Source organism: Boleophthalmus pectinirostris, unplaced genomic scaffold (assembly GCF_026225935.1).
Source record: "Boleophthalmus pectinirostris isolate CB_2022bp ecotype Guang Dong unplaced genomic scaffold, ASM2622593v1 HiC_scaffold_4, whole genome shotgun sequence".
Classification (NCBI taxonomy): domain Eukaryota; kingdom Metazoa; phylum Chordata; class Actinopteri; order Gobiiformes; family Gobiidae; genus Boleophthalmus; species Boleophthalmus pectinirostris.
The window spans coordinates 3,585,342-3,599,754 of NW_026571353.1; the positions used below are offsets into that span (position 1 = coordinate 3,585,342).

The window sequence follows — 14,413 nt, forward strand, 5'->3', positions numbered from 1 at the left end:
CAAGATTTCCATGATGATGGGAATCCTGCTAAAGTCTGCATTTCATCTGGACTAAACAAGCGTACTTTAGAACTTTTGAGCACTGGTGTGAATACACCCTTAGTGTAGATCAGACACCAGAGTCATGTCCATTTAGTTCAGGTTTAGTCCTGGTTCACTCTTGGTTCAGATTTGGCTCCATCCTGATCTGGTCCTGATTTAGACCTAGTTTAGATCTGGTTTAGTCCTGGTTCAGACCTAATTCAGACCTGGTCCAGACCCAGCTCAGTCCTGTTCACACGTGGATCTGACTGTGTATTGTTGTGTACAGTTTTTAATAGTTGTTTAATCCTGCAGTTGTAGTTGGACTGGTCTGTTCTCATTTGCAGTGAGTCATGTGTCCACAGGTCTGAATGCACAGAGCCTGACCTGACTCAGACCTGGCTGATCCCGACACAGGGAGAATATTGGACTCACACAACACTGGACTCAGACTAAATTAAGACTGGACTCGAGGACTAAAGGACTGGACTAGAATCTTCTCAGGTTTGGAAATGAGTCGGTGTTCCTTTGATGAAGAGTCCCTTTTGATCCAAAATGACAACACTCAAAGGCTCAGTTACACTTCAATATTTATTCAGATACAAACAGAGCAGGACATGTGTGGACAGCAGGGGGCGCTAATGAGCACAGCTCACAGTGGGAGGAAAACCTTTTTATTAAAGCTTTAACGGAACCCTGTCAATGTCACTAAACAAACCAATACTACTGTCACCTTATTTTACTGATAATAATACGCAATGATTGTTTCTGTTGTGTAGCTGTTAAATTACTCTGGTGATTATTTACAAGAAAAACAGGCTTTAACAATAGAATGGTGAGAGCAGAGGTCTCCAAACTAGGGATGGGACAATTTTCAAAAAAAGATTGAATTCTGGAGTTTCGATTCAATTTCATGCTGCATTCTCACATGTCCCTCCAGTTCATTTCTTCAGTCCCTTAGTTTTTTAGGTTTTTTTTTTTTCTTTTCTGGCTTTATATAGCTAGGGAGTTTTGGGAACATATTATGACCACTAAACCTGGGAGCTTTTAATTTACGGCTGACCAGTAGAGACACTGAGGAATTATAAAATCCCAGTCCAAACCCTGGAAACAGAGGCTCAGTGAATGTGTTGTTGAAGGTGTAGAGGTGGAATAGTGTTCTATCATAGCAGACACCGTAGAAGGACAGAACTCCAGCCTCACAGTCCAGGAACACGCCCACTCTGTCAGGGAACAGGTATGTTCTCTGTGAAGAGTTGATGTGTGTGAGATCTGTCCATGTACTATTGTGAAGGACAGAGCAGTGTTTCTGATTGATCTCCAAACTCCAGGACTGATCATTGTCTCCAAACTTACAGCCCTCCCCTGCTCCTGTCCGCCTGATCCCTCTGTAACTCACTGCTATAGAAAAACTCCCCTCCCCTCTCAGCTCCACTTCCCAGAAAGAGCGCCCCCATAGGCCACTGCAGCTCAGGACCTGTTTCCTGTCTATGAATCTGTCCTCATGATCTGGATACTTCTGATTTTTAGACACAGGTCACAGTCTGATTGTCTTCAGACAGAAGCAGCTCTCTGTGAGCTGTGTTTGGGTCCAGAAAGAACTCAAAGGAGTCTAAAACACAAAAACATCTTAATGTAATAATGAACATATACATCTGTGCCAAAAATAAAAGCAGACTCACACTTCCTCAGACCTGGGACCATCCAGCGCTCTCCAGCAGGAGCCAGCCTGAAACACATAGTCCAGATTAGACCAGGACCAGAGACCAGACCAGGACCAACTATGGATCAGAGGCCAACAGATAGCACGGGTCAGTCTTACCCGACATACAGGAGGGGCCCCTCCTTCCATAGAGCGTTCAGGAACTCGCTGGAGGGTCCTGGATGGTTGTAGCTCAGGTCTAACTCTCTGAGGTGGGAGGGGGCGGAGCTCAGAGCTGAGGCCAGAGCAGCCCCGCCTCTTTTTGAGATCAGACATCCAGACAGCCTAAAGACACAGCATTACACTCATGTGGACACAAGGGGGCAGAGTGCATCATGGGGGCGTCTCACCTGAGCGTCTCCAGTCTGCAGGGGGCGCTCTTCAGTCCAGAACACAGCAGCTCCACTCCTGAGTCCTGGAGGTCATTGTTACTGAGATCCAGATGTGTGAGACTGGAGGAGCTGAGGACTGAGGCCAGAGGAGCACAGCTGTGAGGGGACAGGCCACAGCCACAAAGACTGAGGACAGAGAGGGACGTTAGAGACTAGAACCTCCACACAAGACTTTAAATACCATCTGGACTCACAGGGCTTTGGTGGAGGCTCTGACCACCGGCAGCAGACCCAGGAGAGCTCTCTCTGAGCGCTGGTATTTCCTCAGGTCAAACTCCTCCAGGTCTGAGTCTGAGGACAGTAAGAGGTAGCACAGAACCGACCAGTGAGCAGGAGGCATGTTTTGCTCAGAGAGCTCTCCTTCTCTCATGTACTCCTGTATCTCCTGCACCAGACTGTGGTTGTTAATCTCATTCAGACAGTGGAACAAATTTAGGCTTTCTCTACAGACAGACTCTTTTCATTCATCTTCTGTTTGATGTACTTTAATGTCTTCTGACTGAACTGGTTATCTCCTGTCTGAGTCAGCAGGCCCTGCAGCAGCTTCTGATTAATTGGCAGAGATAGCCCCAGGAGGAAACGCAGGAACAGGTCCAGGTGTCCATTTGGACTCTGTAAGGCCTGGTCCACAGCAGAACAGTGGAGATCTTTTATTGTAAGTCTAGTTTTAGATTCTTGTGAGAAGACTTTTTTGACCTCCAGCAGATTGACCCGAGACCTGGTAAAAGTGTGATGGACGTAAAGAGCAGCCAGAAACTCCTGCACACTCAGATGGATGAAGCAGTAGACCTTGTCCTGGTACAGGCCTGGCTCCTCTCTGAAGACCTGTGTGAACACTCCGGAGTACACTGAGGCTGCTGTTGCATCCAGACCACACTCGCTCAGGTCACTCTCATAGAAGATCAGGTTTCCTTTCTGCAGCTGCTCAAAGGCCAGTTTTCCCAGAAACCATACCATCTCCCTGATCTCTGGAGTCCAGTGAAGGTCCACCCCTGATCCCTGGTAATACTTGATGTTCCTCACTTTTGCCTGCATCACCAGGAAATGGATGTACATCTGTGTGAGAGTTTGGGGCAGTTCTGGCCTCTCTGTTTGTTCCAGAAGCTTCTGTAGAACTGTGGAGAGGATCCAGCAGAAAAAAGGGATGCTGCACATGATGTGGAGGCTTTGGAGGCTCTTGATGTGGGAGATGACGGCTGTGGCCTGGTCTCTGAACCTTTTTCTGAAGTACTGCTCCTTCTGTGGGTTGGCGAACCCTTGCACCTCTGTTACCATGGAGATGAACTCAGCAGGGATCTGATTGGCCGCGTCAGGGCGCGTAGTTATCCAGAGGTGAGCGGAGGGAAGCAGCCTCCCCCTGATGAGGTTCACCAGCAGCACGTGCACTGAGGCGGACTTTGTGGGGTCGGTCAAGACCCGGGTTCGGCTGAAGTCCAGAGGAAGTCTGCACTCGTCCAGACCGTCAAAGATGAAGAGCACCTGGAGCTGTTGGAAGCTGCAAAGATCTTTGGATGGACTGAAGAAGTGGTGCAGCAGCTCCACAAGGCTGAACCGTCTCTTTCTGAGCATATTGAGTTCTCTGAAAGTGAATGGGAACAGCAGCTGGAGGTCCTGGTGGGCCCGACCTTCAGCCCAGTCCAGACTGAACTTCTGAGTCAGCACTGTTTTCCCCACGCCGGCCACACCCTTCGTCAGCACCAATCTGATTGGTTCTGGTGAATGTGGGCGGGCTTTAAAGAACTCTTCACATGTGATGGTGATCTCAGGAGCAGTTGGTATCATGGACAAGGTCTTCAAGTGTCTGACTTCATGTTCCTGGTTGACCTTTGTGGCTCCGCCCTCTGTGATGTAGAGCTCTGTGTAGAGCTGGGTCAGGGGGGTGGAGTTTTCTGCTTTAGTCACACCCTCAAACACAAGGCTGAACCTCTGCTGCAGATCAGACTTCAGTTCCTTTCTGCACACCTTAACAGAAATTCCTGAAGGACACAAGAGAAGATGAAATTTCTGTTGTGGTCTTCTCCCTCATGCCTCATGCATTGTTCTTACTGTTTCTCAAATTCAGGGCCAGATGTTCATGGCCCATCCTCCTGAGGAAATTCAGGGTGATGGTCAGAACCTCTGTGCTCTCCTCTTCGTCACTTTCGGAGCATTCTGGGTAATCAGAGGTCAGGAGCCTGTGGAGCCTCTGCAGCTGCTGTTGGACAAACCTCAGGACCTGCTCCTCCAGACGCTGCAAGAGAAAACACACACACAATGGGTGTCTATGCTTGTTGGGGGACATCATATTGACTTCCATTCATTTCTTGAAGACTGATCCTAACCTAAGCGTAACCTTAACCGTAATCCTTCAGCCAACCAGGCAACCAAGCCATCATGAAAAAGAATATTTATACATGTAACTGATAAAAGTTTATAAGAGTGAAAGCTTCAGGTTGACTGAAACTCAGTGTGTTGTTATGCACCACTTCCTGTGATGTCATTTCCTGGTGAGTGTATTCTGTTTGTGAGTTGTTTTGCTAGTAGACTTTTTTTTACTATTGTTAATCCACAGAACAATTACTTTTAAAACTTCTTTACACACATTGGGTAGTTGGTTACTTCCTTAATCCCCCCGAGCCTAATCCAGATCCCAGTGATTTAGTATTTCATGGATTAAAGCTGTAATATGAATGTATGTACGTGTAAATACATTTGATCTTAGCAAGCGACCAGGCATTACAAAGTGTAAAGTTGATTAATTCATGGCTGTGAAACAAACCACTCTGCTTTTATATGTATGCAGCTTTGTAATTACTCTTATAAATACTCCAAGCACAGATGCCCTGGAAGAGACGAGTATCTAGCCAGGAGAGAGAGGGACATTGTCCTGTCTATATCTGCTGTGACAAAGCCTGATCCTTTTTGTATCCTTTTCACTCACCAAGGCTTCACTTTTTATTTTTTTATTATTATTTTAATTATTATTATATATATTATTTTGGTGTCAGAAGACCTTCATCTTGATTTTCATTCATGGGACTATTTCTGGATGATTTTTTCCTCTTCAACTTTCTGTCTCTAAACTTCTGAAGAGTGTGATGGTTCCTGGTTTCTACCACAACTTCAACTCAGCAAACTTGTTGTCAGCGCCCGTTCACACCGCTCGATTCACCTGAAATCACTTTGTGCTGCCCGTGTGACATGCTCTGCAGTGCTTAAGTCGCGCTTCAATGCACCTCTACATAGAGTTTACATGGGAACAGCCCACGCAATTCACGTGTGCCACATCCAGAGTCAGTGTATCTTGTGCTGAGTCAACCAAGTGCAAAGCTTGGCCTGCGAGGGCTGTTCAATGACAGTTCCAGCTATAATTTAATCTCTTGTGCTCTTTGAGCAGGAATTTTACCCACTGAACAAATTCAAAAATTCACCAAAATTCAGGTGTGCGAGAATTTTCTTTGAATATATGTTGCATAACATAAAAAAAATATGCAACCACCTACAAAAATCAAAATACATATTGCCTCAGTGGGAGGTGTTCTGACATAAGGTTTGTTTAGTGTTAAGGTTTAATTTGTTTTAGTCTAGTATTGCTTAGAATCTTAATATTTTTCAGTATCATTAAGGATCTTTTAGTATGGTTTAGCATCGTTTTGTATCATACTGACAGAGGAGTTTCAGAGCCAGAACTGAACATGGATGTAAAAGTGTGAAAACAAACCTTAAAAATGTTGTCCAATGTGTGAGGCTCCAGAGAGGAGAGGGACAGAGGACCCTCGTCTCTGTGGACACAAGGAAACATGACTGAGACAAAAGACTGTAGACTGAGAGACAAGAGAAACAACAGGAGGGAGCATGCATCTGCATGTGAGCTCATGAGCAACACTGGCACCCTCACCTCAGACTGGACCCTTTAAACTCCACAGGCAGGTCTTTGGAGTGGTCACTGCTTAAGGACTCACAATCCAGGTATGATCCTGGTCCAGATCCTGGGTATGTTCCAAGTATGGGTCTTACTTTCATTTTTCTGCAGGCAACGTCCAGGATCACATCAAACAGGAGAAGTGGGTTCAGTAAAATACAAATGTTTGTATTAAATATGATTATGATACATTAGGGTGTGTATTCTTCACATTAAACAGTGTCCCACTGATTCTCTTCTGTTAAATTCAATTTAAACTCTGAGCTAGGAACCAGGATACACTCTGTCTGCTCCAGTTGACACTTTTATATTTCATTTTAATGTGACAGAAACAAGACTGACCTGATTTTAGTGGATCCTGTAAACCCCACAGGTAGGTCTTTGGAGTGGTCAGTCTTCAGCGACTCATAGTCAAGGCTAGATCCTGCTCCAGATCTTGGGTCTGATTCGAGTGTGGGTTTCAAATTTTCCATTTTCTGTAAAACTACAACAACACACCTGTAAACTCTTAGTTTAGCTCCAATGCCATAGTCCTTTCCATTTTTTCCATTTAATTCTGGTATAGACCTGATTCAGTCCTGACTCAGACCTGGTTCACGCGTGACTCTGACTGTGTATAGTTATGTACACTGTTTAATAGTTGTTTAATTCTGCAGTTCTGGTTGGACTGGTCTGTTCTCATTTGCAGTGAGTCATGTTACTGTCTACAGGCCTGGACTTGCAGAGCCTGATCCTGACTCAGACCGGGTCCTGGTTCATATCCGGACTCACCAATCCTGAGCTCAGTGACATGTTTTTAAAAAGTATTTTATCATAATGATTTTATTTTACTATCATTAATCATTATGTTATGCTGAACTGTATCACTGAAGATTTCTTTCTGATAAAGATTTAAAGTGCTGGGTTGGGTTTGAGGTTTGAGCCATAGACTGCACATACAAGTCAATGTTGTTATTGTACATATTCTGTGTACAAAATATGTATGTGGTATAATTGTATATTGAAGTCTATAGTTTGAGCCTCACAGTTTGAACCTCTGACTTACCTCGTGCATCCCTCGTGTGTTTCTGTGCATCTGTGTTTGTCCGATTGAGAACTGCTGCACAGACCAGAGGGCAGGGACAAGTCCGAGAATCAGTACCTAAACCCAGATCAAGACCTAAAGAGGAACCAGGAAAGCACTCCCCCCAATACCAACAGACGGACCAGTATCAAGAGAAGAAGCAGAAGAAACCAGAGGAACAGGGTCTGAGGTCCAAAACAAGGAAATATAACAAGACCCAGTCCAAGACCAGGCTCCAAACCAGAACTAAGATCCAGTCCAAGATCGGAAACAGGACAATTAAAAGATGTACTTTCAAGATACCCAAAGCACTTTAAAGTGCAGCATTCATTCACTCCACACTCTGCGGTGGTGAGGTACTGTTGTAGCCAAAGCTGCCTAGGACATACTGATGGAAGCGCCTCTTCCTCTTCCTGTGTCGCTGTCGTCAGACTCAGCATCAGTTCCAGTTAGAATTATTCCAGCCTTTCTGAATCCCGACAGGATGGTTTTAGTGTCACTGAAGTCCAGACTTTGTTGTCACAGGAAACTATGAAAAAAAGTGTGACTTATAGTCCAAAATATACAGTAATCATGTAATACAAGTAATAGTCATGTATCAATAAAATGAAATTACTTTTTTAAATAAATCCTATTATGTGTTCTATATGTAACAGAAGTAATATTGTATTATAAATGTATCAAATTTTTAAATTTTCTTGTTTTACAACCATTACAATAGACTATTATACTTCGCGCTCCCATAGATCATAAGATGCTTGGGCCGGTGCAAAACTTGATCAGAGAAAACTTCGGCACATAGGATATCAGACAGATTGCCTAACTGATTGCCGTGGGAAACATGCATTTTAAAGAGCATAAGCCAGCCTTTGGGAAGATATCTAATCTAAAATGAAGGCTGCATGGGCCCTTTGTGCTTCATTAATTTGGTCATGTAGGCGATCTGCGGAGAACACCATATATGACATGACAGAACAGCGATACTAAGGCTACGTTTAATATGATGATGATTGGAACAGAAGACGCAAAAGTGGCGTCGCGTCTTCACTTTTTATTCCATGCTTAGACAAATGTTTTCGGGAGTAAATCTGCGTGCATATGGTGACGCAAAAGTGTGTGGAATTCAATTGGGTATGCATGCCAGGCGGTTAGGTAGTGACGCTACGTGGTAATGTTTGTGACATAAACACGTACGTGACATGAGCAGATCTGACCAGAGTTTTACATCTTTGGCAGTGTAGACAGATATGCTACAGCAGAGCGTATTCAATTCTGGAGGGTGGTTTCAGATTTTTGTGTTTTTAAGCCCCCAAAACGCTGTCACCGTCTAAACAAAACTCACTTTTGATAAAATATCTTGCAGTTTTTACTCGCAAGCATTCTCCTGCAGACAGGCCCTAAAAAGTGTCAGAAAACCAGCACGTCTAAAAAGAGGCATGTCGCAATACCGGCTTGTCTTAATAGTTGTAATGTCACAATGAAGGCATGTCGGAATAGGCGGTGGACCCCTAAAGAAAGTGTGAAAGAAACAAAACACAACATTATTACATAGATCAGAAAACACGGTAGTATAGGGTGACCATACTTCCGTTTGTGAAAAGCCGGACACCTTACCGGGAGTGGGAGGTGGGGCCTCAACACTGAGCTATAGTCATCCCTCACTCGCTATATCGTGGTCCACCTTTCGCGGTCTCGCTGTTTTGCTGATTTTTATTTTTTTTACACATGGGTGGGTCAGGACTAAACCAGGTCTAAACCAGGACTAATCTTGGACTTAAGAGAGAGAACACCGAACAGTTTGTCTGCAAAGCGCGATTGGGAAATTGCCGCGCTTACCTCCGTGAGGTGTGGAGCTCGGAGCCGGTCCTTTCTCCTGCGGTCACCTCCGAGCCCGTCCCAACAGTGAGAGCTGTTTTAGTCCTAGTGCAGTTCTAGTTTAGTCCTCCTCTTCAGTCCTGGAATCAGTCCTAGATTAGTCCTGGGTTAGTCCTGGTTTAGTCTTGGTTCAGTCCATGGCGTAGGCAGCGCAAAAGTTTGATACAGTTTCGGGTTTACGGCCGGGTGTGTTGTTGTACTGGGCGTCTCCAAAAATGGACCCATGCAGGACTCTGTGCTGTAGGCTGTATTACGGAATAAATGAATTTTCAGTTCGTTACACAAAGAAGGAGGAAAATAACAAAAGGACGACAGCAGCAACAAGTTTTAAGAAGGATGTAAAAATGGTTGCACCTGTCCTGTCTGAACAAAGTGTATAAAGTTTGTGGTGAGGGGTTTTACAGATTTTAAACAGATATAATAATTATAAAATATAAAGTTGACTACTTCGCGGATTTCACCTATCGTGGGTTATTTTTTGAACGTAACTCCCACGATAAACGGGACAATAAAAGGGATCACTGTACTCTCACCTCACAACCTGTGCACATGGCTTCACACTTGTCCTGACCGGGATGGAAAATGGAGAATTTCTTGTACAAGTCATTGTTAAATGTGCATTTGCATTTCGGCATGTTGCAGACTGACCGACTGTTTGTGTCTCGCTCCTTCTGAGTCACAGACGCTACAAGAGACGCTCAGTTTAATGCCCCCAAATGAACGGTGTGAAAACCCAGACATTTGCATCACTTAAAAAAAAACACAAAAAAAACGGACGCCCAGGACAGGACGCAAAATAAACGCAAAAACGGACGTTTGGTCACCCTACCGTAGTATAGTCCCTTTAAATACATACTTCTTTTCTTCCGTGATCAGGTTCGGTTAAACAGCAGAAAGCCCAACAGGACGCAAAAGTCAACACATTCAACACATACTTGCTGCTCCTTCGCCCAGGGCTTGAAATGCTAACCACTCTGCCACTGCGCACCTCTCCATAACAAAAGAATGGATTAAAATAGGACAGATAAGGCAGGCTGGTTGAGACCCTGTTTGTGGAGAAGGAAGCATATTAATCACCTGCATTAGTCCGGTCCTGTTGGCACCGCCTTATCTGTACAGTGTATAATGAGTTTGAGGAGGATTTAGAGACTTCTTTGTCCTTGGTATTGTCCCCTCCTGTTTTTCTCTCTCCTTTTTAGACTTTAATCCCGGCTTGATTTTGTAAAGAGGAGATGAAGGTAAGCGCTAAGAAGCTAGGGGTTGTTTTAAGTAAAAGTGGTTCAAAGTCTGCTGGATGGTAATGAGGTACAAAGCTGTTGAGTTGTCATTATATAAAACAAATTAAAGTAAATATAACAAATGAAACAGGCAAGTCCAAGTCGAGGCTTGGCATGTGTTAATACTGCCGCCATGTTGGTATGGGGCAGTTACAAGGTTACATTTTTGACAGTATCAACAAGCGAAGATGCAGGACTTTTGCGCCGCATACAAATGAGCGGAATAAGAAGACGAAAGAGCAAAGCATAACATTTTATTTCATAAGTAAGGTTTTACTAAATGTGATGCTAAATGTTGCGTTTTGAACCCAGACTGACTGAACCAGGACTGAACCAGGACTAAACAAGGACTAAACAAGGACTGAACCAGGACTAAACCAGGTCTAAAACAGGACTAAAACAGGACTAAACCAGAACTAAACCAGGACTGAACCAGGACTAATCTTGGACTGCTACTTGGTCTGTGGGAAATATGGGAATGTCATGGAAATTGAAAAGTCATGGAAATTAGTAAATTCAATGAATATTTTGGAAAAGTCATGCAATTTTAGTCTCTCTTTCACACAACTACAGCATTCTATTAAGTTCTCATGAGGTTATTCTGATTATTTCTGAACGTCTGTGAGTTTTTATTTAAAAGAGACGACAATAAATGCAATGATAGGATTTGAATGTTAAAAACTATAAAACCATAAGGTGAGTGGAAAGTGTTAACATTTCATATTTAACGCTAAAAGTCTGAACAATTCTACACATGTAGGTGCTGTAAAGTCATGGAAAATTCACTTTAGGTCATGAAAAAGTCATGGAAAAGTTTTGAAATTTTGACAGTGCAGCGTCATGGCGGCTTTGCTGACGCATTCGTTCCTGTAGAAAGCAGTAGTCAGTGCAAGGTCTATCGTTCTATATCTGTGTTTGAAACCAATAAAGTTTGATTCTTTTCTCTGATGTTTACCTCATGAAGTTTCCCTCATGTTTACTCTTTCCTTCCTCGGGAGGGTCGAGGAGAGGAATCAAGGAGAAGGAAGGAGAAATGAGACAGGACCAAAAAGTTAAACCACAAAAACTACATGTACATTTAGCACCTGCTTTGTAAATATACCCAAGTATACACAGTTTTATAGTGAAAACAACAGATTTAGTCTCATGGTTTAGTTCCATTTTAACCAGAGTTGCCAGGTCCACAAAAAAAGAAAAGGCAACCCTTTATAATAACTACACCTTATTTAGCCTTAATAAAGCATGAACAAAGACTTAATTAATAATGATTCACGCTTAGTAACTACTTAATTACTACCTGAATTAGCACTTAACTTTAACTTAATTCACCTGTGCTGTAAATAGTTACTCAATACTTCTTAATTACTCATGAACTAACCATTTGTGTGTGCATTTGTAAATGTATATTTAAGTACAAATTTGAGCATTTATTAATGATTAATAAGCCACGAGAGAATGATTTACTAGTAATGCATTATTGTTTCTCTGGAATTTGACCAACCTTAACAAATACTTAATAAAGCGTCATTCATCTTCACTTTAGAAAATCTCTCAGAAAGACTTAACCAACAGATAACAGCTGCCTGAATGATCAATGTATTGTATTATTAGTAAATCATTCTCTCATGGCTTACTAATCATTAATAAATGCTCAAATGTGAACTTAAATATACATTTGTAAACATGCAAATGGTTAGTTCATGAGTAATTAAGAAGTATTGAGTAACTATTTACAGCACAGGTGAATTAAGTTAAAGTTAAGTGCTAATTCAGGTAGTAATTAAGTAGTTACTAAGCGTGAATCATTATTAATTAAGTCTTTGTTCATGCTTTATTAAGGCTAAATAAGGTGTAGTTATTATAAAGTGTTACCAAAAAAAAAAAAAAAAAAAAAAAACGCTCTCAAAAGCCACCCGAATATATGAAAAATACCATTAAATTCTATATTTTTTGTTACAGCTTGTACTAAAAGCATTTACATAGGCCTAATAAATGTGACCTATTGAATCTGTCCTGCTTCTCCATTATGTAACCATAAATGAGCATATATTAAATCAAGATTTATTAGGGCTATACGTTTATACCGGCTGTACAGAACAGACAGAACTCATTTATCTCTTCCCTGACTGATGCTCCTTCCACCCTGAGCTTCAGAAGGATGTGTCTGCAGATTTAAACCATGCCTCGTGCACTCCATTAATCCTGTATGATTCTCCAACCAGCCCGAGTGTAGACCCAGACCACTCATGACCGGTATACGTGCTGCTGCCAATTTCACACGCCTCTGATCTCTCCACTCTGCCACACACGAACCACACCAGCCCACTGCAAAAAACTACACTTCTATGGACATTTTCAGCTGCAATACACGCATCAAGAATCTCAGACTTCCAGTCATTGCGCAGTGGATACTGGGAAGGATTTTCTGAAAAAGTGAGCATCAAACTGCTATGTTTGTTTTCATAGTGGGATGTGTCTATTTAGAAAGATGATCTTTTCTTTGCGGCAAGACTTATTTTTCAAGATATGGAAAAAAGTCTTTGATTATATGGAAAACCACAGAGGACTATTGCTAAACTAAACAAACAAATGTATTATTATTATTATTATTATTACTATTATTATTATATGTACGTATGTATATGTGTGTATATATGTGTGTATGTGTATTTATGGGGCAAAGAAAAAAGATGGTCACATTGTATTACTGTTAATTATATTATTTATTTATTTTTTCTTCTACTTCTGTGGCATCTGATTTGTGTGCACAAAAAATAATAATAATTAAATAAAAAACAAAGACGATCTTTTGTAGTTTTTTGAGCCATATCACTTTTGTGTCGCCCTTATGTCATTTTCCTCTTTCTTACGAACCACAGATTAATTTATTCCGTAATGCGCTAAAGCCGAGTAACTTGTACTTTCCTTCAGCGTGTCCAGAAGTCCAACTTTTTGTGCTATGGTTACATCTTCCTCTGCCTTTTGCGTGTGACCGCAGGAGTCTTTGTCGGTGCAGAATGTAACACAGGCCCTTTTAAAATCACAAAACGAACAATAGAATTCTCTCCTAATATTTGAATTCTTTTTTTACAGTGCAGGTTTGATCGAGGCAGTCCCATTTGAAAACCTCAGTCCGCAGCGCCTAAGCCCCGTCTGCTGCAGATGTATGAGCTTCTTTTGAGCGAGCAGACGTTTGAGCCCAGAGCAAATGGAGTGAGAAGTGCAGATATGAGCCCCGCGCCCGAGGAAATGACCCCCGAGGAGGTCTCACTCTGTAACGCTGACACACTCCGAGGATCACTGGGCGTTTGTACAGGATCATTCAGTCGTCAAGTCTAGCGGGCTACTACGAAGGACATATATATATTTCTTCAGACAGTATTCCTCTGTAGACAATAGCAAACGTCTGCAAGAATACTCACGAGTTCTAATAAAGTTACAGTCAAATTGACCAATTAAAGGGCCCATGTTACACTGTTTTCTGATCTGTGTTCTAATGTAGTTTCCTCATCACAAACAGACCTGGAGTTGTGTTTTAGTTCATTCGCACATGTTTAACACACACAAATCCTGCATATTTCTTCTCACAAACTGAAAACCCTCTGGTCCACCTTGTGATGCCATGTGGTAATACAGGAAGTGCTCCAGTGCGGTTTTAAATGCTATACCAGGGTTGCCCATACTTTTTCAGCATGCGAGCTACTTATAAAATGTCCAAGTCAAAATGATCGACCGACTACAAAGCCAAGTAAACTGTACTGGACTTAAGAGAACTTTCAATAGCACTTTACAGAAAACTGAAAAAAGTGAAGACAGTGATTAGAATTTTTAAACCTGTTTTTTCAAGTTCCTAACTGGAGTTATATGGTTAGTACTAGTTTTACAGTGGGATTTAGCCTCTGCACATTTACCAAACCAAACACACGTCGTGACAAATACAAATGTATTTGTGCACGTTTATTAGGCAAACTTCAGCAACATGTCGCAGTAGAGCTGTTCTGTGCTGTTGGCTCCTCTGTGCCAACACTCTAACATAAATTTAGATAAGTTTTTGCTTCAGGTTTTGTCTTGTCCTTCTAATCTGTGTGCATTGTGGCAGGAGCCTGTGTGCACTTTACACGGGGAAGAGCGAGAGCGTGAAAAGGCGAGGAGCGGTGCGCTGACATGAGGCAGATGGACAGG

The 14,413-nt window shown here is 42.4% G+C and overlaps 1 protein-coding gene across 1 annotated transcript; it reads right to left on the bottom strand.

Moving 5' to 3' along the window:
- Positions 1-637: 637 nt before the first annotated feature.
- Positions 638-6,602, bottom strand: LOC110165845 (NLR family CARD domain-containing protein 3-like). Its single transcript, XM_055161474.1, is given in 10 exon segments — positions 638-1,633; positions 1,704-1,750; positions 1,844-2,008; positions 2,074-2,241; positions 2,310-2,556; positions 2,559-4,091; positions 4,162-4,345; positions 5,816-5,876; positions 5,993-6,121; positions 6,359-6,602. Coding segments are annotated over 10 exon segments (2,751 nt in total). The 5' UTR covers positions 6,490-6,602; the 3' UTR covers positions 638-1,547.
- Positions 6,603-14,413: the final 7,811 nt, after the last annotated feature.